Source organism: Cokeromyces recurvatus (genome assembly GCF_025118155.1).
Source record: "Cokeromyces recurvatus strain NRRL 2243 chromosome Unknown BX663scaffold_28, whole genome shotgun sequence".
Classification (NCBI taxonomy): domain Eukaryota; kingdom Fungi; phylum Mucoromycota; class Mucoromycetes; order Mucorales; family Mucoraceae; genus Cokeromyces; species Cokeromyces recurvatus.
Genome location: NW_026251414.1, coordinates 235003 through 258529, shown reverse-complemented (window position 1 = coordinate 258529; position 23527 = coordinate 235003). Strand labels below are relative to the sequence as shown.

General features: G+C 33.1%; 6 protein-coding genes across 6 annotated transcripts; 5 read left to right on the top strand and 1 right to left on the bottom strand.

Moving 5' to 3' along the window:
- Window positions 1–1910: 1910 nt before the first annotated feature.
- Window positions 1911–2606, top strand: BX663DRAFT_488986 (uncharacterized protein; the record flags this gene model as incomplete). Its single annotated transcript, XM_051524858.1, has 3 exons — window positions 1911–2147; window positions 2240–2289; window positions 2426–2606. The coding sequence occupies 3 exons, from the start codon at window positions 1911–1913 to the stop codon at window positions 2604–2606; spliced, it is 468 nt and encodes a 155-aa protein (XP_051379749.1).
- Window positions 2607–6007: 3401 nt separating this feature from the next.
- Window positions 6008–6391, top strand: BX663DRAFT_422430 (uncharacterized protein; the record flags this gene model as incomplete). Its single annotated transcript, XM_051522417.1, has 1 exon — window positions 6008–6391. A coding segment is annotated over one exon (384 nt), but the record flags the coding sequence as incomplete, so codon positions are not given.
- Window positions 6392–7120: 729 nt separating this feature from the next.
- BX663DRAFT_488984 (uncharacterized protein) lies at window positions 7121–8229 on the bottom strand (the record flags this gene model as incomplete). The annotated part of the gene is made up of 6 exons (XM_051524857.1): window positions 7121–7136; window positions 7184–7214; window positions 7275–7537; window positions 7958–8022; window positions 8089–8173; window positions 8225–8229. The coding sequence occupies 6 exons, from the start codon at window positions 8227–8229 to the stop codon at window positions 7121–7123; spliced, it is 465 nt and encodes a 154-aa protein (XP_051379747.1).
- A 1107-nt stretch (window positions 8230–9336) lies between these two features.
- On the top strand, window positions 9337–10509 carry BX663DRAFT_440748 (uncharacterized protein; the record flags this gene model as incomplete). Its single annotated transcript, XM_051523415.1, has 2 exons — window positions 9337–9385; window positions 9551–10509. 2 exons carry the CDS (start codon window positions 9337–9339, stop codon window positions 10507–10509), a joined length of 1008 nt encoding a protein of 335 aa, XP_051379746.1.
- A 4782-nt stretch (window positions 10510–15291) lies between these two features.
- On the top strand, window positions 15292–15710 carry BX663DRAFT_520340 (uncharacterized protein). Its single transcript, XM_051529104.1, has 2 exons — window positions 15292–15332; window positions 15391–15710. Exon 2 carries the CDS (start codon window positions 15399–15401, stop codon window positions 15606–15608), a length of 210 nt encoding a protein of 69 aa, XP_051379745.1. The 5' UTR covers window positions 15292–15332; window positions 15391–15398; the 3' UTR covers window positions 15609–15710.
- A 1084-nt stretch (window positions 15711–16794) lies between these two features.
- Window positions 16795–17051, top strand: BX663DRAFT_520339 (uncharacterized protein). Its single transcript, XM_051529103.1, has one exon. The coding sequence runs from the start codon at window positions 16801–16803 to the stop codon at window positions 16954–16956; it is 156 nt and encodes a 51-aa protein (XP_051379744.1). The 5' UTR covers window positions 16795–16800; the 3' UTR covers window positions 16957–17051.
- Window positions 17052–23527: the final 6476 nt, after the last annotated feature.

Genomic DNA, 23527 nt, shown 5'->3' with positions numbered 1-23527 from the left:
CGCGTTGTACATATTTGGTATAATGTAATCACTGTAGAAGAGTGTAGAAAAGTAATAGACACTATGCCAAGACGTATAGAAGAGTGTATCAAAGCAAAGGGATACTGGACATCCTATTAATAAATCAACATTGTGGTCTAATTGAAATTTGGAAGGCGGGTGCAAAACTGTTCAAATAGACTCCGCACTTTTAAACACTAATATTAAACCAATAAAAACTGTTAATTTTCTAATGAACACTTGTATTAGAATGCCATTAATTTTCTCTTTAAGACAATATATAATTTACTATATCTTTCTATACAATTATCGCATATAATTCGGTTACAAAGTTAAAAAATGAAAACATTTGAACAGTTTTGATCCTCACTGTATATTACTATTAATAGACGTGACTAATTATGTTGAATTCGCAAATTCGTGAACAGTTTTGTGAGTCACTGTATCAACAGAGGCGAAGAACTGTAAGTATGCGTGGAATTACATCTAAACGAAGTGAACATACCGCTTCCCTCATTCAATCAAAAGAATCAGTTTGTTGTACAGTTGCTGAACGTATTGTAGTCAGTATCAGAGCTATCTGTAATGTTGTGAAAGGCAGCTACAACGATCGCAGAAAAGGGAAAGGCGGAAGACCAGATGCCTCATTAAATATCGATAAGCGTTATTGCGTACGTTTGGTCACCAAACAGTGTATAGGCGTATAGATAATGCTGAAAGGTTCAACAGCAGCTTAAAAAGAACCTTGGCATCAAGGCAAGTGTAAATACTGCTCTTAAAACCTTTACGGAAGCTGATCATGGATCAAGTGAGAAAGATAAGAAGCCAATCTTGAACGCATTTAATGCTAAAAAGTGTTTTGAGTGCTGTTTAACCCATCGCGACTAGACTGTAGATGACTGGAAAAGAGTCGCTTGGTCAAACACGATCAAAATTAATTGTCGGAACGCAGACAGACGTATTTTGAGCTGGATTAGGGACGTCAAAAAACACCAACCACACCATGTGAAGCAAGCTCAAAAATATGGTAGTATCAGTATCGTCTTTTGGAGCGTTATCTCCTGCTTAGGGTTGTCTAGATATACAAAATAGATGGAACAATAGACCGTTCTCAGTATAAGTATAAGACTATTTTATAAGTAGATTTAAGTCGACCAATTGATTATACTTGTGGAAAATAAGATTTCCGGAGCGATCAAATCATTATCCTGCAATATAATGACGCCAAATTCACATTAAATGTAGTAAAGAAATATTTTTCAAAGCATATTTATCAGAATATGGACTGGCCTGTATAATCTCCTGATCTTGATCCTATCAAGAACATGCGAAGACTACTAAAAAGCAGGCTTAATGGGTATGACGCTCCTTCCGACGGTATAAATTAGTTGTATAAACGTACTGTATTTGTCTGGTTTAATATAATTACAGCAGAAGAGTGTAGAAATATAACTAAAAGCATTCCAAGGCGTGTAGAAAATTGTATGAAGGCAAACGGCTACTAGACATTGTATTAATATAGTAATATTCCATACCATCCTGTATTTTTTATATGGGAGCAAAATTGTTCAAACCGAATCTGTATATTCCAATATTGATATTTACCTACCTAATAAAGGAACGTTTTCACTTGAAATTGTAATCGTATGAAATGCTATTAATTTTCTCTTTAGAATGATATATACTTAAAGTACATTTGTTCTGTTTAATTATATCATAAAGCTAAAGGATGCCAACTCTTGAATAGTTTTCATTCTCAGGATACTTGTAACGAAAATCATAATCCAAATAAAGTATACAAATTGGAAACAACATCCTAGCTCTATTATTGTGGTCGTGTTTGGAATAAAGGTCATAAATGTAATGAATTTGTGAAGTATCGCAAGAAACTCTAAACTAACAAAGATAACATGAAGGTTTCCAGAATGGCTATGATGTCAAAGCATACTGTATACGATGAAATTGTGCTTGAGGGTGTTAACTACATTAATAATAAATACTTTAATCGTATGGCCTTAGAGTGTATAGTGGATGAAAAAACTGTTCACATGCATACTAATTTGATAATTTGTGAATCATTAGTTCTAATTACTGTCTCCAAGAGCTGTGAACAAGCTTCAGTCAAATCTATTTGGGTCTTAGGTTGTGTATGTACTGAAATTTATTGGTGTACAGATTGTTTACCATTTTGACTACCGCAAGCATTGGTGCACATTGAATATTACGTTAGGTCTAAAAGCTTTTCAATGTAATAAATCTCAAAGAGCTTAAGCGGGTCACACGAAAGCGGTAGTACAAGCCTCCTTTTTTCATCAATCTGTTTGAGGCATTTCGTTTGTTTTTGTTCACTCACTGATTACAGTTGTCTATACTTTTGATAGTATGGATTTGCCAGATATAACTGTATACTAACTATCATATATAGAATCAAAGTATTTGCAAAAGTAATGCACGAAATTTGGCATAGGTATATTCGTGGGCATAGGTCCAAGATCATTTTTTTGTATTATCTTTGTCAAAATTATAAGTTCGAAGTCCGACAATCACAATTGAGGGAAATAAGCCTGCGCCTTCTTACCACACTTCCTGACGCTTTCTTACCATAACGAAGTTCTCAATGCGACAATTGTCAAGGTCACATAATTAAACGACAATCTTCGTAAAACAATACGATAATTGCCCTATTATTGTTGGAATAGGTTATTCATATTATTTGGACATTCATATTTTAATAAAATTTACATGCAATGAGTATGAAAATGCTTATATCGCTTATGTATTGGAGGTCAATCATATAAAGTAACTTATGATCATGTTTATCGGATAATTCTGGCATGTAATTTAATTTATAGTAATAAGATAATGACTTTTACTTATAAAGTATAGTTCTTAGTCCACTATATAAACAATGTATATTTATTTTTGTTGAAAAAAGTTACTGCATAATATTTAAAAATACAGCTTCTTGTTATTGTATACTAAATAAGGGTTATATATTGACACAAAAAACCGTTCACGAATTTGCAAATTTTACATAATTAGTGACATTTATTAGTTATGTTATATATCAACAGTATATAAAACTTATATTTCTAGAGAGCTTAAGAGTCGGTCATTTTATTTATAGAAAAGTTTAATAGAAAAAATTTATTAATTATTATTGAACCGGCTTTCAAATTATAGTATACAGCGTGAACAGTTTTGTGAGGCCCTAACGAAACTGCTAATTATGAAGAAATTGAGATTTCAGTACTTCGTCCAGTAACCTTTCGCCTTGATACACTCTTCTATACGACGTGGCATACTTTCAATAACCTTTCGGCATTCTTCTATAGTGATTACCTTATACCATATATGTACTACCCGTTCATATAGCTCATTCATGTCTTTTGGAGGCGTATCATATTCATTTGGACGTATCTTTAATAAACACCACATGTTTTCGATTGGATTCAAGTCAGGAGACTATTCAGGCCAGTCCATAAGCTGATAATCTTGTCTATTGAGGTATTCTAGGACTACAGTTGACGTATGCTTTGAGTCATTAACTTGTTGGAAAATGATTTGGTCATGTCTGAGGTTCATTTGTTCACATGTATGCTGAATAGTATATGACAAATCTTCCTCCAAATGCTTTTATAGACATAACGGTCCATTGTTTTTTCGATCTTGCAAATCCAACCTACACCTGCATAGGTAATGGCACTCCAAAACATTAGACCGCCTCCGCCATGCGTTCGTGTTTGCTTGACATGCTGCTGCTGAAGGGTCTCACCGTCTCGTATCCATGCCCAGACACGTCCATCAGAATTAAACCTATTTATTTTTGTTTCATCAGACCACACTACACGCTTCCAATCGTCTATAATCAAATTGCGATGTGCAAGACACCATTCAAGTCTCCTTTTTGCATTTGTATCGCTTAAGGCAGGCTTCTTTTCTTTTTAGAAGGACCTCAAACCAGCTTCCTTTACGGCTCAACGAATAGTCTCAGCACTGACATCAATATCACAATTCATTTTCAGTTGTTTTTGGACTTGAACCGCATTTTCTAGACGCCCTTTGGTTACTAAATGCACGCAATGCCTTTTATCTGTTGCAGTCAAGATACTGTGTCTTCTGCCTTTATTCTTATCTCTGTTAATGCAATTTTGTCTTCCAATTTTGGATACTGCACTAAGACTAATTCCAACCCTTTTAGCTACTTCTCTTGTGCTAATCCAGTGTGCTAACTCCAGTTTTCAAGAGAGAAATAACACTATCACGTTGATTCGCAGTAATTTCAGCCATATTCCGTAAACGTACCTTTATATTAAAGTTAAAATTTAGTAATATAGAGTAAAAACGATATAAAGTTAAGCCTGAACAAGAAGCTGATTTTTAGCAGAGTAGCAATCCGATATGTAGCGGAAACCAAGTTGTCGTGAGGTTTTTTTAATTTTTTAATTTACGGCCACAAAACCGTTCACACGGACATGTTAATTTTAAAGCTAGATTGTAGACCCCTTAGTCCTCCAGTTAGAATAGTATGATTATATACAAATTAAGCAGATGTGAAGCTTTCGATTGGTATGTTATATGTGAATTTACTGTTTTAACTTCAAATGTCAAGTTTTGCATATCTATAGAATTTCGGAAAACGTGAACAGTTTTGTGAGTCATTGTATCAATGAATATGACATTTGATAAAAGGATAACCATAAGAATAAAAACAAATATTGAATGTGAATGACTAGACAAAAAAAAAGCGGTAGAAAAAGACGATTATTTGTCTAGACGAGGAGGGGGAGACAAAATAAAGGCAAATAAAGAGCCATAATAAACTTTGCTGTTGCTTCGACTACATGAAAACCAGCTGCCTCTGACCCAGCCTATATACTTGACAGATTTAATTACAGCATCGTGGTCTTCAACATCAGAGTTGCTACCTGGTGAGCGCCTTGTATTTCTATTCTTAGCCATGTTTTTCTCAAACTCTTTTCTCGTTCCTTTCATTTTTCTGTAGATTCTGGCCAATGCCAAACAACCTCTCTTTATCTCAAAAAGACGTTTTATCAACATCCTAAGACAATATAAATAGTCTTCGGAAGTTGGAAGACGTAAGGAACCTAGTACAGAAAAGATATATAGGCCCTCTTCGACCAAACGCGTCTCTGTTATCTCTCCTTCGACATCACACATTTGTATGTCACGAACTTTGAGTGCCTTTTTTCTTTGTTTTTGACGTGTAAGGAGGAGCAAAATTGATCAAAAATTATTTTACTCTCTCCACGCAATTTGGCATGATCATCGATATATTTTTTGTTACTAGTTTGATCTTTGGCAATTTCTCCATTTAGCAAATTAGCTGATTTGTTTTGGTCTTTGCAACAAACGCGGAAGTCGATCTTGTCCCCAATGCACTTTTTGTTTGATTCTTGATTTGCCTTCTTTGCTATCGAAGATTGGCCAATAACAGAATCACCCGACATAATTTTCAGGATTTGGGTGCTCGGAAATGGAGCCTATAATAGGGCTCCAGATTTGTATACAAGTGTCTGCTTCAGTTGTATGTTGAGGTTGGGCCTCCAAATACTAAGGATGAAGCTTCATAACAGAAATGGCATGAGCGTATATCTTAAAATACAGTGAGTGGAAAAATGGTTCGGGTGTTTTAGCAAAAATAACAAAAACACTTATAACTATAGAACAAATGATGCAAATAACACAGAACAAAATGTATTTAAAAGAGAAAATTGTCTATTTTTATTAGTATAAGTTTGAAGAAATTTGATTGGCTAAAAAATGTTTAAATCGGGGATTAGATTAGGGATGTACACCCGAACCATTTTTCCGCAAAAAAAGGTAATCTCAAAACTGTTATCTTTTTGTCGGCCTTGGCAGCCGAACTGATATTAAATATTTTCCGTAGATATCCGAAGATAAAGTAAAACTAGAAACTATAAAAAGAGCCCTTTTTTTTTGACAGAGGACTCATTATTCATAATTATTTTTTCTCTACCATCAAATGACTGTTGCTATTAGTAAAGATACTCAAAATAACATCAAGGCTCTCTTGGAATCAGGATATTCTTACTCTCAAATAATGTCTCGTATTCCGAATTTAAAGAAAACCACTTTAAGCTATTATGCGAACAAGTTTTTCCCAAATAGGACAAGATTACCCGGGGGACGTAAGTCTCTTCTTCCAAACACCACCAAGTCTTATATACGAAAGCAAATCACTAAAGGGTCTTTAAAGTCAGCAAAAGCAGTACACAAGTACCTCGGAGGTGTAGGATATAAAATGACTTATTCCTGTGTATTTAAAGTCTTAAAATCAATGAATTTTCATGCCAGGATCAAAAAGAAGAAGCCTTTGCTCGCGAAGCGTCATATGATTGCACGTTTGAAGTGGGCTCAAGCTCATAAACATTGGACAATCGACGACTGGAGACGTATGGTATTTAGTGATGAGACAAAAGTCAATATGATGTGGTCTGACGGCTGTAAATGGTATTGGTCTCGAGATGGTGACGCTTTACAGCCTCATCACCTTGATTTGACAGTTAAAGGGGGCGGTGGCAGTATTATGGTCTGGGGCTGCATAACTTACGATGGGCCAGGATATGCTTGCTGGATACATGATGGTACGATGAAAGCCGATGATTACGTTCATATTTTGAGCACAACTATGATAGATTCTCTTAGGTACTATGGCTATGAACCATCAGAAGTTTACTTTCAACAAGATAAGGATCCTAAGCATACGTCTAAAGCATCTCGGGTATGGTTTGAAGAGAACGGGTTCAATAACGATCACATATTCAACTGGCCAGCACAAAGTCCAGATTTAAACCCAATTGAGCATATTTGGCATCATTTAAAACTGAAATTAAGCCAATATGAGACCAAACCAGCAGGTGTACATGAGCTATGGGAAAGAGTCGAAAAAGAATGGAATACATTTACCAAAGAAGAGTGTAGACGCTACATAGAGAGTATGCCTGCTCGTTGCGAAGCTGTTATTAAAGCCAAAGGTGGTTATACTCGTTATTAGCTCTTCTTTATCTCTTCTTTATAAATGCGGAAAAATGGTTCGGGTGCATATCCCTAATCTAATCCCCGATTTAAACATTTTTTAGCCAATCAAATTTCTTTAAATTTATATTAATAAAAATAGACAATTTTCTCTTTTAAATACATTTTGTTCTGTGTTATTTGCATCATTTGTTCTATAGTTATAAGTGTTTTTGTTATTTTTGCTAAAACACCCGAACCATTTTTCCACTCACTGTATGTCTTTTCTTTAGTAAAGGCATATTCCGCTTGATTCATCAAACATTCTCGATAAGCTTTTGTAAGACTGCCTTCAGCAAGATTTTCAATATCTTTCAGCTCCGTCATTGTGCTTTCAGGGATATTCTCGAATTTGACTTTGGCTTTGGCATCGTAGTCATTTTTTATTTTTTCCCATTCATCTTCATTGAACAGACATCGCTGATTGTTTGGTGCTTCACTGTTGTTACTTAAATCGAGTGTGGAATTGAATCGAAGACTAAATCAAATGCGTAAGTAGAAGTTCTAATTTAAAATGACATAGCAATATACCAGATTGCTGTTTGGGCATCGACAGGCAAGTTGTTGTATATTTTGCCTTTATAAATTTCACGAGCATGATTTTTTATCTTCGTAGCTATTGGGTCTTCTTCAATAATTTCCTATAACGTACACTTGCCAAAATTTTGTGAACAACTTGACATTCATCGCTTACAATTTCTGCCTTGCGTTTTTTTTTCATTCCGCGAGTGGCCATTCGACTGTACGATGCAACTCTACGCTTTTTTTCGTTTGACCCTACGCTATTTTTGTGTTGTTCAATCAATTTTTTATTCCAGTAATCAGTACATTCTGTATTATTCAATAGCTTATTGTTTTTTGAGTTAGACGTGTATGACCACTACTAAAGTTCACATACCATATGCTCTCCTTCTTGCAGATTTCTACGGAATTCAACAAAAACTGAATCATAGTCTTCTTTGTCTTTTAGTACTGTTATAATAAATTGCTTGATTACATCTTCTACTTTAGCACGGTCGTCGTAATTACAATTGATTTGATATCGTAATATTTAGTAATCTTAAAATCTGGGTCCACAAAATTCTGTAATAGAAAGTTTTTTACGGACATTTGGCTAAAAAACATAAGGTTTAGAGTTAAAGAGGAATATCTAAAAATTAACTACCTCATTTTGTTTTGAAATAGAAAAATAGAAGTAGAAAGAGAAAGAGAAAAGCAATCAAAACGTTCTACTTTTAGCACACTCCAATTAATTCAGGAGTATATTTTCTTGCCCCTTTTAGATCCTTTTTAGAGCATCCGCTGCAGTCCCGCTAATTTATCGCTATCTGCTGTAAAACAACTTAATACATCACCATGGGAAAAATTGCTGTAACAATATGAAGCAGAAAAAGATGTGAAAATTTGCACTATTCATTGGTCACAAATAAATAATGTCTACCGATTGACATACTATATAAAACGTGTAATATACGTATCCGTTGAAATATAATATCGTACAACTACAAAAGAACTCACGTTTCGAACAGCTTTATGAAAAAAAAAGAGTACAACTAAGTTTTTTTTTATCGCAAAAAAGTATTCTTTTTTGAATATTGCTATTTGGACTGCAAAAAATTAAAAGGTACCACAATCGGCCTCTATTTAAATTTTATTCTAAAAACCCTAAATGAAATGGATAAAACCCCTCTTATGAACGGCTTTTATATTGTTATGAACAATGCATCTATTCATACACATAATGATATTGACGAATTGATCACTTTAAGAGGCTATAGAAGCATATATCTTCCCTCATATTCACCCGAGCAAAACGCAATTGAGCAATTTTGGTCTGTTGTAAGGAACAAGGTCAGGAGGGGCACGTTTTCTGATGATGAAGATCTCAATACAAGAATTGCAGATGCATGCAACAATGTTCCTATTCAACATGTGAAAGCTTTTATACAACACTCATGTAATCAATTCGAAAAGTGTAGAAATAAAGAACCCTTATATTCATATAAATCCTTTTCGCTTTACCGCAATTTAATTTCACAAAAAACTGCAAAGTGATTTCACAAAAAACCGCGATTTGATTTTTGAAAAAGTCGCACTTTGAATAATTATTTCCCCCACTTTAATTTTTCTAAACCCGCAATTTGATGCTGCGTTCACTGTACGTCCACAAAACTGTTTACACGGACATAGCTTTTCTTCCGCTTCTCAATCTATTACTATATTTGGAAAGCGCAATAGTTGAAGTCTCTTATTTTTGAAGCATAAAAACTAAGGAGAATGACAAAGAATCGTAGTCCTTATAGGAAAAAATATCAACCTTCCTTAAGTTCTGAGCAACTTGAGGAACTTCAGTCCACATTTGAAAATGTCAATCGACATTTCGAATGTCCCTTATGCAAAACTATAAGCCATTTCCTCCGACATGGTTACTCCACACATGATCCTACTCAACCAATTTTTGTATGTAAGTCATGCAAAAGGCAATCTACAGCTTATGAAATCTACCAAGTACTTTGTGGTATTAGTAATATAAATGAGAACTCCCAGCAAAATGTAGACTTGTCTATAAATCTCCAAGAAACCAACTCTCGTGATCCCCGTGATGAATTAATCACTAAACTTAGCAAACAAATTGAACAACTTACATCTGAATTGAACTTGGCCCGCGAACAAATCGCTAAACTTATGGCTATTCATACAGCCACCACTGAAAACAACAACTCACAAACCATTGTTAATGCTGAGTTTCCTCCACTTAATGGACCAGTTTCTCAAAATATTGATAATTCAAACTCCCAGGCCCCCTGGCGCAATCCCAACAAGGTAGCTGCATTAAAGCAGTCTATGTATCTCAACCGTCAAAAAAATCGAATTCGCAAGGAAGAAGCAGCAGCACGTTTCTTCCAACCACCTTCCAATAATCAAGGCTTTCAATACCTATACATTTCTACTAAAGCTCGCATCCCTGTCGGTAAACTTCGATCTTATTTACGCCAAATGGGTGTAAATAATGCACGTGTACTAGATATCCATTATCCCGACCGTAACATTGTTGCGCTTCTTATCCATAATGATTATGCTGCTGAATTTAAACAACTACTTGAAACTAAACGTGTCCACTTTGTTAACAACTTTGATCCCTGGGACGGTTCTACTCTCAAAGACTCACAATATAAAGATCTTACAGAACAAGAACGAACTTTTAAAGCATGTGAAATCCAACTACAACGCCTTGAGCGTGCAGTTATACATATCCGCGAACCAGTGAAGTTTGCAGTAGCATATTACTTCTACCAACAAAAGTGGTTATCTAAATCATTTATTGACCAACTTAACAACTCTCGCTATAAACGACCAGAGGATATTTTTGATATGGATGAGGATATCATGAATACTACCCCTGAAGATACTCCAGCCAAAGAAACCAGCCTTGACAACACTCAACATTAATGACCAACATGTCAATAACATTATTTAATGCTACTGGACTTCCAAAACAAGCTATACACCCTATATTAAAAATCGCTGAAAACTCATCACTCCTTTTTATTACAGAAACCTGGCTCTTACCACCAAACAAATATCCCACAACATGGAAACAGTTTCATACTTACGGCCAACCGATTAATTCAACGTATCACAGAAACCGTGGCCATCTTGGTATTTCCCTTCTAATAAATCCTATTTTTAAACAACACATTTACCATATCCAACATGAAAATCCTATATTAGCTAAGTAAAGTATACGTTATCCGTAATTATATCTGCTAAAATTTTAATACACTGTCTTTACATTCCTCCCAATCTAAATGATAATGAACTATCAGAAATTCTGGAACTACTACCTCTTAATTATAATAATACAACTGCAACTATCATCTGTGGAGACTTCAATGCTAGAATGGGCAGTTACACCGGTGACACTAGAGAAAATCATAAAGGTCGACTCATATATAACTGGATTCAATCTAACGAACTTATAAATTGGAATCAACGAATTGCGTATGGTGTACCCACTTCATATAGCTACTCCGGAAATAGTATTGTTGACTACTTTCTGAGTACAATGGATCTGGCTTCTCCGACGATAGTAGTTAGAGATGATCTTTCACTAGAATCAACCCATAAACTCTTAACCTTCTCTTTTCAAACACCATCATATATTCCTAATAATATAGACTCAATACCAGACTTACGGAAACTTTGGAACACCAAAAAGCTTAAAAAAGAGAAGACGAGAGAAACATATCAAAGCGTTTTTAAAGAACACTTGAACCTTATTCTACCACCATTGCCCTCTTTTTCACTTCAAAGAAATGATGCTCAGAAGTATATTGAACATATTAACATCACATTACTGGACACTCTATATATATCTCTTAATACTGTCTGTGGTAAACAAAAGACATATTCGTCCAAATCACATTCAAAAGAATTCTGGACATCAGAAATGACGGAAATATTTAAAACAAAAGAGTTTTACTATCGAAAATGGAGAAAGGCGAATGGTCTTAACTGTCTTAAATACTGGTTACTTCATCAAGAAGCCAAGGCGAAACTACGAAGAATGATTATCCAGCGGAGAAGGGAAACTTGGCGACTTTTCTGTGACAAAATGAAGAAAGGCGAATACACAAAGGCCATAGCTAAATTTTCACGAATACGAAAAAATCGTTTAATTAAACCTGTTTTCTCTGCCATAGATGGACCGAAAAAAGCCGCTGAATTAATGGCAGATTATCTAAAGCGGATATTATCAGGCACCTTTTTACTCAATGATCCACGACATGAATGTATATCGATTTCTCACTATATATCTACTCATCAAACATCTCAAACGTCTTTTATTTCAACTGACTGTCCGTTTAACTTAGATGAAATTAAATCAGTAATCTTAGATCTTCCACAAAATAAAGCACCTGGTGTTGATCATATTACTAGCGAAATGATTCAACCACTTGTAAATATTATTTCTCCAATTCTCCTTTATCTTTTCCAGTTATGCTGGCAATGGTCATACACACCCCAACTATGGCGCATTAGCCAGATAGTCCTAACCCATAAAAAAGGTGATTGTTGTGATTGTAGTAGCCTTTATAATTAAGTTAATAGAAATAAACCATCATTTATTACATAATAAAGAGGTTATTCAAATTAAACTAATATATCGCGCTTCACAGCATAATATTCATTCTACTCTCAGTTTTGATAATAGTCATTGTTTGAGTATTCGAGCATTAAAAATAATTATATACATTACATTATGTAATAATAATAATTCAATAGGATTATGACCGTTATATTCAATTACATAATTATTTATAAGTCATACATATTATATATAGATAGCTATAAAGATAAATATTGTTATGTAATAATATCTTATAGGATAATAATAATAGTAGCATATAAATAATTGGTGTTGCTATAGCTGACATATTCACTGTGAATTAATATTGACGCGTCGCTTACCCCAGAAATAATAATTTAATATTTTTAGTAACAGCGACAGCTCAGGCAGAAAAGAATAAAAATAGATTTTATTGTAGGCAGAATTATTCAGAGAAAATATTTATGACTAATGCTTTATTATAGCAATATTTGCTTATCCAAATCATAGTTCTATTAATATCACTTACCTTGCAAAAACATATAAATAACCCTTTACATTTTCACATAATTTTTCCTTGTACAATTTTTGTTTTTTTTTCTTAATAAAAAAACTACGCGAAGTTTTCACAGACTTGTCTTTTGTTTTTTCTCTTTCTTTAACTTTTTGCTGTCAAAACAGTGATACTTCTGACCCGGGCAATTATCGACCAATTAGTTTGACCTCAGTATTCCGTAAAATTTTAGAAAAATGCATGCAATATGAACTAATTAACACCAGTCCCACGCTGGATGTAGCTCAGGGAGGCTTCCGTGAAGCTAGAGGGTCGCTTAACCAAGTACTTTGTCTAACCGAATTATGCCAATTATATCATCGTAAACACTTACATTACAATCCAGTACTAGCCTTTCTCGATATAAAATCAGCTTATGATACGGTTGATCGAAGTATCATTTGGGACGAGCTTTCTTCAAGTGTCTCAACACCTCTTTTAGCCCTCCTATACAACATGTTTGAAGAAGTTTCTGTCGAGGTGATTCTTAGCAACCATACATCCTCCCGTTTCCATCCAAAAACAGGCGTTCTACAAGGCTCTGTCTTATCACCTTACTTATATTCAGTATATATTAATAGTCTTCCAAATTTCTTACGACCAGCACCTCTCCTTGAAACAGACTTTAATGATCCTTCCCTTGTGGCGCCAAAGTTAAATTGCCTATTATATGCAGATGATGTGGTTCTCATTTCTGATGCTGATTCCATGCAGTCCCTCCTTACCAAATGCGAAGAACACAGCCTTTCTTTAGGTTACAGATGGAACCCTAAAAAGTGCGTTATTGTGAATTCCAATCTTACACCTCAAAAATACTACCTCTACAATAATGAATTACCCAATGAAGATTTCTTCCCGTACCTCGGTGTTCCTATTAAATCTGGTGGTGTCGTACATAAATCAGCACTTTTACAACAAAACATCAATAAAGCACTTGGAACGATGAGACAGCTTACTACCCTTGGTGTAAATAAAAATGGCTTTGACCACCTTCTTTCAGCTCGTTTTTACGCTCAAATAGTTCGATCACAATTAGAATATGGATTAGCAATCACAACCTTCAACCTACGAGAAATCCGCTCTCTAGAAAACTGCCAAAATCAATGTATGCGTCAAATCTTCGGTGGACGACCTTTCACCTCAACCAAAGTAATGTTACACCTAACAAATTTACCTAACATGAAAGATCGTATTTCAATACTCCAAGCATAATTTCTTTTTAGATCCTCCTTTCTACCAAATGATGCATTATTGACGAAATTGCTACCATACATACAGTCTCAAACTAAATCAAAATGGTCCCAACTATCCAAATCTCCTCTATGGATATCAGTTTGCAATGAAAATCTTAACACTACGTCTCATAAGGATTTTGATTTTAGTAGGAAACGAAGACAATTCCTACTTGACAGCTACCAATCAAAACTACAAGAAAAACATTCGAAACTTTTATCCCATTGCCGTAATAATCTGATTGTCGACCCTATTCTTACGATACCAATGACAAGAAGAGAACGGTTTCGTTGCGTGCGATGGCGACTTGGTTGGTTACCTCTTGGTAAACCCCAAGCCTGCCCCTTCCATCCAAACGAACTCTTCACACGCTCACATAGTTTTTCTTGTTTACATATGCACAACCGCCTTCAGATGCCCAAATCTATTGAAGATCCACTCTCTTATCTCTTGAATCTATTACCATCAACATTCCATACGAAGAAAGTGAAAAAATCAATTGATGCCTGGCTCATACGCTGGCCTTCTATATGTGCAATTCTATTTGAGATGGACTATCTAGCTCACTCCCAAATCCCTGAACCCTCTGACCATCTTGGTGAACCCTTTGTCAATCATCTTCTTTCAATACAAAAACGAATCTCTGATAATTAATTATCATCACTTATACATATACTTTAACATTTTCCCTTTTATCCCAAAAGGGTTTTTCTTTCCTTTTTTTTCCATAGCGATCTGACCAGGGCAAAACAGCATATATAAATGCTATGTGCTCATTGGTCATTTTTTAATTTTTTAAATAAAATTCTTTTCTTAATCGTTTACACGGACATGTTAATTTGAAAGCCAGATTCTAAACTCCGTAGTCCTCCAGTTAAAATAGTATGATTATATACAAATTAAGCAGATGTGAAGCTTTCGATTGGTGTATTATATGTGAATTTACTGTTTTAAATTTCAATGTTAATTTTTGCATATCTGTAAAATTTCGGAAAACGTGAACAGTTTTGTGAGTCACTGTACGTAAGTTTGTTTTCAGTAAAAACTTTCTAATCAATCAATTTCCCTTCTTTACGGCAAAACGAGACCTAATTGGGAGCATGTTGCCATAACAATTAATCACAAAAGACTTTGTCTAAGTCATTACGTACCCTAAGCTCGCGGAAACGTCGGTAGCGAACTCTTCTCATTAAGAACAACTGGTTTTAATTCTTTTTCTAGTACTACAACGGAACGGTTAAAGTTACTTCCAGATGATAAAGAAAAAGTCAAACATATGTTCAAAAACTTAAATGAGAGCAAGATGTCGAAGTTATTGACCAGCACTATTGTAGGGAAAAAGAGGGAAGAATTTGCTCTTAGCTGTACCCATACACAGTAAGCACTGTGCATTATGTCTAAAGATGTATACTAACGAGTATTTTTTCTAGTTTAGTCCATTCAATGATAGTAGACTTAAGCGATTTCAATTGGAGGAAGAACTTAATCGTTGAAGAAGTTGATGAGATTAAAATTTTTTTGATGAAACAACTAGTTGAATTACCTCCTAAAGTTAATGAGTATATAGATTCTTTGCAAAAATCTACTGATGCTACCTCATTAAAAAGACAATTAACTCAAGAATCTGAGTGTGTTTTGATTAGCAAAAGATAAAGAAGGAAAAATCAACAAAAGACAAGTCTGTGAAAACTCTGTATTCTTTATTAAGAGATTAAGAGAAAAATAATACAAAACTTGTATCAAGAAAAAATAATATGACAAAATAACAAGGATTATTTATATGTTTTTGCAAGGCAAGTGATATCAATAGAAGTATGATTTGGACAAGTGAATACTACTACAATAAAGCATTATGTGTGAATATTGTCTTCGATTAATTCTGCTTGTAATAGGATGTATTTTTATCTTTATTCTCCCTGAGCTGTCACTGTTGCTAAAAATATGAAATATAATAAATCGTTATTTTTGGGGTCTGGGATCTGGGGTAAGCATCTTGTTAATATTAATTCTCAGTGAATATGTCTGGCTGCAATAATACCAATTATTTATGAGTTACTATCATTATCATTGTATACGATTTTATTCCATAACAATATTCAATATTATCAATGTATATATGATATGTATAACTCATAAATAATTATGTAATTGAATACATCAGTCATAATCCTGTTTGAATTATGTATATAATTATTATTACTGCTCGAACATTCTAACAATGGCTATTATTAAAACTGAATGTAGAATGAATATTATGCTGTGAAGTACAATACACTAGTTCTATTCAAATAAAATCTTTATTATTTAAATAAATGATAGTTTATTTCTATCAACTTAGTAGTAAATACGACTACAATCATAATAGTTATACTTCGTGATTCCCTAAAGATATGATGTTGATCTAAAGCGTAATTGAAAGAATTTATAGCACTAGATAAACAGGAGACTAGTAAATGGTCCGAATGTTTTGGCTAAAATAGCAGAATCACTTATTATTACAGAACAGATAACGCAAATAGCATAAGACAAAATGTGTTTAATAAGGGAGATTGTCTAGCTTCATTGATATAAATTTCAAGAAATATGATTGGCTGAAAAATATTTAAACCAGGGGTTAAAGTAATAATGTACATCCGAACCATTTTTCAGAGTACATTCAAAAAATGGGGATCTGTAGTCTAACGACCTATAATAATCATAAATTATCATTTATAATATCCAATCAGAATTAATGAATACCTGGCAACTTAATTTTCTAAAAAAAAAAGTCATTTTTTATCGTCAATATTGCCTGCTTCTTTTTAGATTATTATAATTACAGTTTATATTACGTCATTACATTATTATGGCTCGTCCATATCCACAAGATAAGCAAAATAACATCAAACCTTTATTGGAATTACGTTATTCATACTCTGAAATCATGAAATCTATTCCAGGTATCAAAAAGAGTACGATTTGTGACTATAAGTGTTATGATTATAGTCATCTTTACAACTAAGTTAATAGAAATAAACCATCATCATTGATTAGATATTAGAGAGGTTATTCAAATAAAACTAGTATATCGTACTTCACATGTTGTAGGGTTTAAGAATTTAAGAAGACAAAATAAATCGTGAGACACAAGCACAGATGAGAATAATTTTATTAGAAAAAATTGTATGTAAATAAAAACTAACTATTTTTCTTATACAAACTATCTAGCTATTTATACTTTCCTTGGTAATTCTAGATGATATTTATAGATGATATTTCATTGGTGTTGTGTTAAATATTGACCTCTTTATGATATTATCAACAGCAATTATACAGATCATGATCTGGTATTATATTTCACATATCACTAATTCAATAAGGGTTTCATTTGGAGGTTCTACATTTAATAATTACATAATTTCTGTATGTTTCACATGATGGTATTGTTTATACAACATTATTCTGTAATGAAAATGCAACATTTTTATTTTATTATATCTTTATGTTCTGTACAAATACAACAATAGTTCCTTTTGTTTTCTTTTTCTTTCTCTTTTATTTCTCTTTTAAATATTACGTCCCATCACATTTTTATAGTTTGAATTCTTATTTTATTCAATGGCTACTATGAATCCTGAACTTACCTCTTCAGATGCTCCTGAGAACAAGCCCTCAGAAATGGAAATAGACTCTACTGTGGCTGGTGAAGAAGTCAATTCTAATTCTAAGTCTACTGGTAACTCCTTTTCTGAAGAGACTACGGACCTTCAAAAGGATCAAGATCTAGATAATCTTCCAATTGTTAATACAACTCCCGAAGAAGCTGCTTCCAATGCTGAAGCCGTATTAGAAGCAATGAAAAAGAAAAGTACTATTCTTTTCGCCAATTATACTGCCTTATGTAGAAAAGCTCCTGATTCCCCAGAATCATCAAGAGCTTCAGAAGCCTATTATCAATTTTTGGAAAAATTAACTCGTTTCCAACAAGCTCATAATTCACATAAAATGTCTACTGGTTCTCCTGTTGCTATTAGTACTATGCCTACCATTCGTGCTGTTGTTCCCCCTGGTCTTCCAAAGTTACAATTGAAAGGAGAAAATATTTGGAAAAAGGACGAAGAAGCTTTCGACAGTGCCCATGACTTTTGTGTTTCTTTTGAGAAGGTTTTTCGTGCCCACTTACAAGATTTCAATTTAAATTGGGAAAGACTCTTACCAATGTGTATGAATACTGAGCAAATGTCTTGGTTCGAAGAAGTCTTGGTTGGTCGGAATTTGGCGTGGTCTGAAGCTAAAGCACGTATCTTAGATTGTTTTGATACACCATATAGAAAGTTTTTATTGATGGTGGAAGTTGGATCCTTGAAGCAAGACAGGTATGAAACAAACAGAGAATACGAAAGTAGGTATCAAAAACTTCGTCGTGAAGCAGGAATAGAAGATGGAACTCAGTTGGCTGTCTCATTTTTTGTCTCACTTCGAGAATCTGTTCGTGCCCATTCACAAGTTGCTATAGCCTCTCACTTTAGCACTAACTTACCTACTTCTATAAATCAAATTATTGATCTTGTTGTTGCTTCCGGTGAAGATAGTTCCTTTGCTGCTCCTCCTGTTAAACGTCCACGTCATAAAGGTCCTCATGAGTCCTACAAAAATTCCAGTCGTAATACTAATAAAGGTCACATTAAACCTAATAAAGTATTGGATTCTTCTACCTCTCGTAACTTGGCATTATCTAATAAGCCTTGCACTTTTTGTAATAAACCTTGGATAAAGGGTCACCGTTGTCAAGAATTTGTAGATGCTAAAAAAGCTAATAAACAAAACAATAATGACAAGATTAGTAACAATAAAAATAATAAAATAAATAGAATGGCTAGAAGATCAATCCAAAACGATAATGATGAAGATGATAATATCGTACAATTAAATAGAATGTCTTTGAATTGTAAGTATCAAAATTCTGTTGTAACTAAAGATTTTAAACATATTGATCCTAATTCTATTTCTTTTCCTATTATAATTCATGTTAGAAAAGAAAATAAAGAAATTAAATCAATAAAAGCAATTAGTATATTAGATACAGGCGCAAATTTTAGTTCTATTAATAAAGATTTTTGTTTAAACCATAATATACCTATAAGTCCCATTTCTAGTGATGATAATAAATTTATTGAATTAGCTGATTCTAAAAGTAATGTCAAGATAGTTGGAACAGCTTTAATTTCTATTTCTTGTAACAATAAAACCATAAGTCGTAAATTTGAAGTAATGAATTTAACTAATAATTATGATATGAGTATTGGTATTGATTATATGAGTAATATTGGAATTGGTATAATGGCTTTACCTACAAATTATCAAGAAATCAGTGATTCTCTTGAATCAAAAAATTGGAAATTACAGGTTATAGAGTCTGTCATGATCCTCGTCATGTTAATGCTCTCCTTCAATCTATTGATCGTATGCCTCTTCCTTTGATTAGTGAGATATTTGAAGATCTAAAAGGAAAATATGTTTATAGTACCTTGGATCTGAGATCTACGTTTAATAGTTTAAAATTAAATCCTAAACATGCACATAAATTGAGTTTTACCTTTGATAATAAGCAATATACACCCATCGGATGTGTCTTTGGTCTTAAGCATATAAGTTCTCATATGCAATGCACTATGAGCATTGTATTAGAAGACATGCCATTTGCAAGATGTTTTGTTGATGACATTGTCTTGGGTTCTTCAACCTTAGAAGAACATAAATTGCACTTAAGTCAAATAATTAATAGATTAACTGAAGTTAATCTCAAGCTCAATCCAGATAAGTGTAAATTTTTTCAAAAAGAGATATATCTTCTTGGCTTTCGTATCTCACCCTGTGGTATTTCCATGGATCGTCGTAAGTTAGTTAATGTAATGGAATTTCCCCAACCTCAAACTGGTAAGGATATTCAAAGATATACAGGATTAATCAATTATTTTCGATTCTTAATTCCAAATGTATCATCTATAATGTCTCCTCTTGATGCTTTACGAAATGAGAAATCACTCAAGAAGGTTTGGACAAATAAACACCAAATGGCTTTTGAAAACTTGAAAAAAGCTCTCTTAAATGATACTGTACTTTCGTATCCTGACATAAATCATCCTTTTATGGTGTCAACAGATGCGTCTCAAACTGGTATTGGTGCAGTTCTTCATCAAAATATTAATGGTGAAATAAAATACATCTCCATGATATCCAAAAGTTTGTCTAAAAGTGAACGTAACTATTCAGCTACGAAACGTAAACTCCTAGCTTTAGTATTTAGTTTAAAGAAATTCCATAAATATCTTTAGGGTAACCATTTTACATTGTATACAGATCATAAGGCATTAACTTACTTACATACTCAAAAGGTTGTTAATGCGATGATGATAAACTGGTTAGATACCATTCTCCAGTATGATTTTACCATCGTTCATTTGCCAGAAATTGATAATATTCTGCCTGATACTCTTTCACGTCTTTTTGAATCTGATGACTGTTCAAATGAACTGGGAGGGGGTAAACCTCGCATCATCAACCGTATTGCTTCTAAAAAAGAAGAAGTGGTTTTACCCAGCTTGGACAGTGGTGAATATATGACACCTGCAGATCCTAAAGAAAGAAAAGAATTACTAATGGATCAACATTTAAAAGGTCATTTTGGTTCTGGTGCTATATGTATTGGCTTACGTAGAAAAGGAATCTATTGGTCTAATATAAAAAATGATGCAATTGAATTAGTAAAAAGCTGTGTACCGTGTCAACAATTTAATATAATTAAAAAAGGCTATAATCCGTTAAGACCTATTACATCTAAACTACCTGGTGATAGTTGGGGTTTGGATTTGGCTGGTCCTTTCACAACATCAGTTCGTGGTAACAATTATCTATTAATTATAGTAGATATTACGACTCGCTTCTGTATTTTAAGGCCTATAAGAGATAAAACAGCTTTATCAGTTATGACTGAACTTGTTGATGTAATTTGCACATTTGGTCCCATGAGAGTAATTCAAATTGACAATGGCGCAGAATTTGTGAATGAAATGATTTCTTTACTTTCTGAACAGGCTGGTTTTGAACATCGAGTAATTTCTAGTTATCACCCAAGAGCTAATGGAGTGAGTGAAAGATGGGTTCAAAGCGCTGTTAAAGCAATGAAAAAACGTGTTAGTGGTGCTAAAGCTGACTGGGATATTTATGTTCCTTCTACACAATTATTTTTAAATTGTAAAGTAAATGAAAGGACAAAAACACCTCCTTTTACATTAATGTTTGGTCGTAATGCTAATGACTTTGAAAATTTTAGTAAAATAAAAGATAAAGCAACCGAAGCAGAAATTAATCGTCAGCTACTAGGAAATATAAAAATGATGACGGAGATAATTTTCCCCGCAATTTATGAACGAACTAAATTAATTGCTGGGAGCAATTGTAATGATTCAAGTTCCTGATAAACAAAATAAACTAGACCCCACATATATTGGTTATTATAAAGTAAAGAGAATTACAGCTGGTGGTTCTTATGTATTAGAAAATGATAAAGGACAACTTGAACCGAAAAACTATCCACCTTCTCGTTTAAAAATGGTATCACAAGATCAAGTTGTTTCTACAAATGAGTATTATGATGTAGAGGCAATTGTAGCTCATAAAAAGGTCAATGATAAATACCTTTACAATGTTAGATGGAAGGGTTATACAGAAAAAGACGACACTTGGGAACCTCCTGAAAATTTTGTTGATCAAAGAATAATTAGTGAATACTGGAAAAGATTAGGAGTAATTCCTGAAGACTCTAATAATAATAAGCAAAATAAGCATAAGTCCTGTAACTCTAACTCATCCAGGAAGCGAGAGATATCTTTAGTATCTGATAATAACAGTTCTTGTCCTATAACAAAGAGTAATACTAAAAGGCGTAAAAGAACAATTAATAACAGAAACTAAACGGTATTGATCACACCTGAGAGGGGGTGATGTTATAGAACAAGCTCTGGATATAATCATAAGTAATATTGTAATAGATGAATTACATAATACAGGATAAAATATAAGCCTGAATATGAAATAAAACTCTGTATATAACATCTTGTAAATAATATAAAACTTATTGACATCGTATCATTTCTAAATATTTAATTTTTATAACCTTGATAAAGTATTCAGGTCGTCTTTGATCCAATTAAATAAAAATATAAAAGACATCAGGAACCTATACTCAGATCAAACGACAAAATTTTTATTTTAGACCTCAATCAAATTATTATACAATTATAACGCCCAATAGATAGTCTATATATCAGTCTCTTGAATCAACAAGATATATATCTGAATACTAACATTGTTTCATGACTCTTGTTCTTTCATAGCTATTTTTTATTTCTTTGATTCAGGATCTACTCGTATAAATATAAGCAGTTATGAGGAATCCTTCTCTTAAATTCTGACTCTCTTTACATGAAATAAACAGTTTAAAACTATGCTTCTCTTTTGTCATCTTCTTTCTCTTTTTATCTTCTGTTTCTTTTATTTTCATTATATAATCCATACCATCGCAATAACACTGATCACTCTACTTTTAAACGGACAGATATATAGATAGTATATACCCTTTCTGCTGCTGTTTCTCTATCAAGACATTACACAATCATTAATTTTACAGACCATAATAAAGTTACCATGAATATGTTTTAGATTGTTGAGTAGAACTTGCTGACATAGGAAAATTGCTTATAAAGTCTTTTTTTTTTTTTTGTTCAAAAAATAGTATCAAAATATTATAACTATCATTGAGCTATATTGAAGCTTGAAACGTATCTATGTTGCTTTTTCTTACCTCTATTTGGTTATAATTTGGAACACCATTTAAAAGAATATTCTCTATATATTTAACAGCCCTTTATCATTCATTTTATATAAAATTAAGACTCTATTTAAATTTAGGGGTTCAAAATAATAAATGGACTTTAATCTTATCAGAACAAAATCTGCATTATGCTATGAACTATTAATAGCCAATCAACATATCCTCTTGAGAGAGTTTCTCAAATAATGCATAATAATAAATTCACATTTATATGACTATAAATATTTATTGGAAGAAAGGTAATGGTTGAATGATGATAAGTGCTACATATCTAGGGATAATAGTTATTATAAGAAATTTACATAGGTTTTAGAACTGCAAAGAGAGAGAGAGAGAGAGAGAAAGCACTCTAGATAAGAGTTACAGGAATGGAATAACTTGCTAATATAATATTATTTTTGATAAAGTACCATATTTTTTCACAAATATATAGATTATAGAATATCTTTTTAATACAAGTTAATTAATCAGAATCCATATTTTCTAATAATATTCCTTGTTTTGAAGGTATACAACTCTTACATTTAAGGTTATGTAATGTATTGTAACTAATTTGTATACATCTTTTACAAATAGTAGAATAGTCTTTCTTTTTAGTTTTCCGTTCCAACTTACATCAACTGGAAAAAAAACTATGTTCTATTGATAATAACTTGTGAATAAACAAATAACTATCATTTACTACCTGTTTTAGACTTAT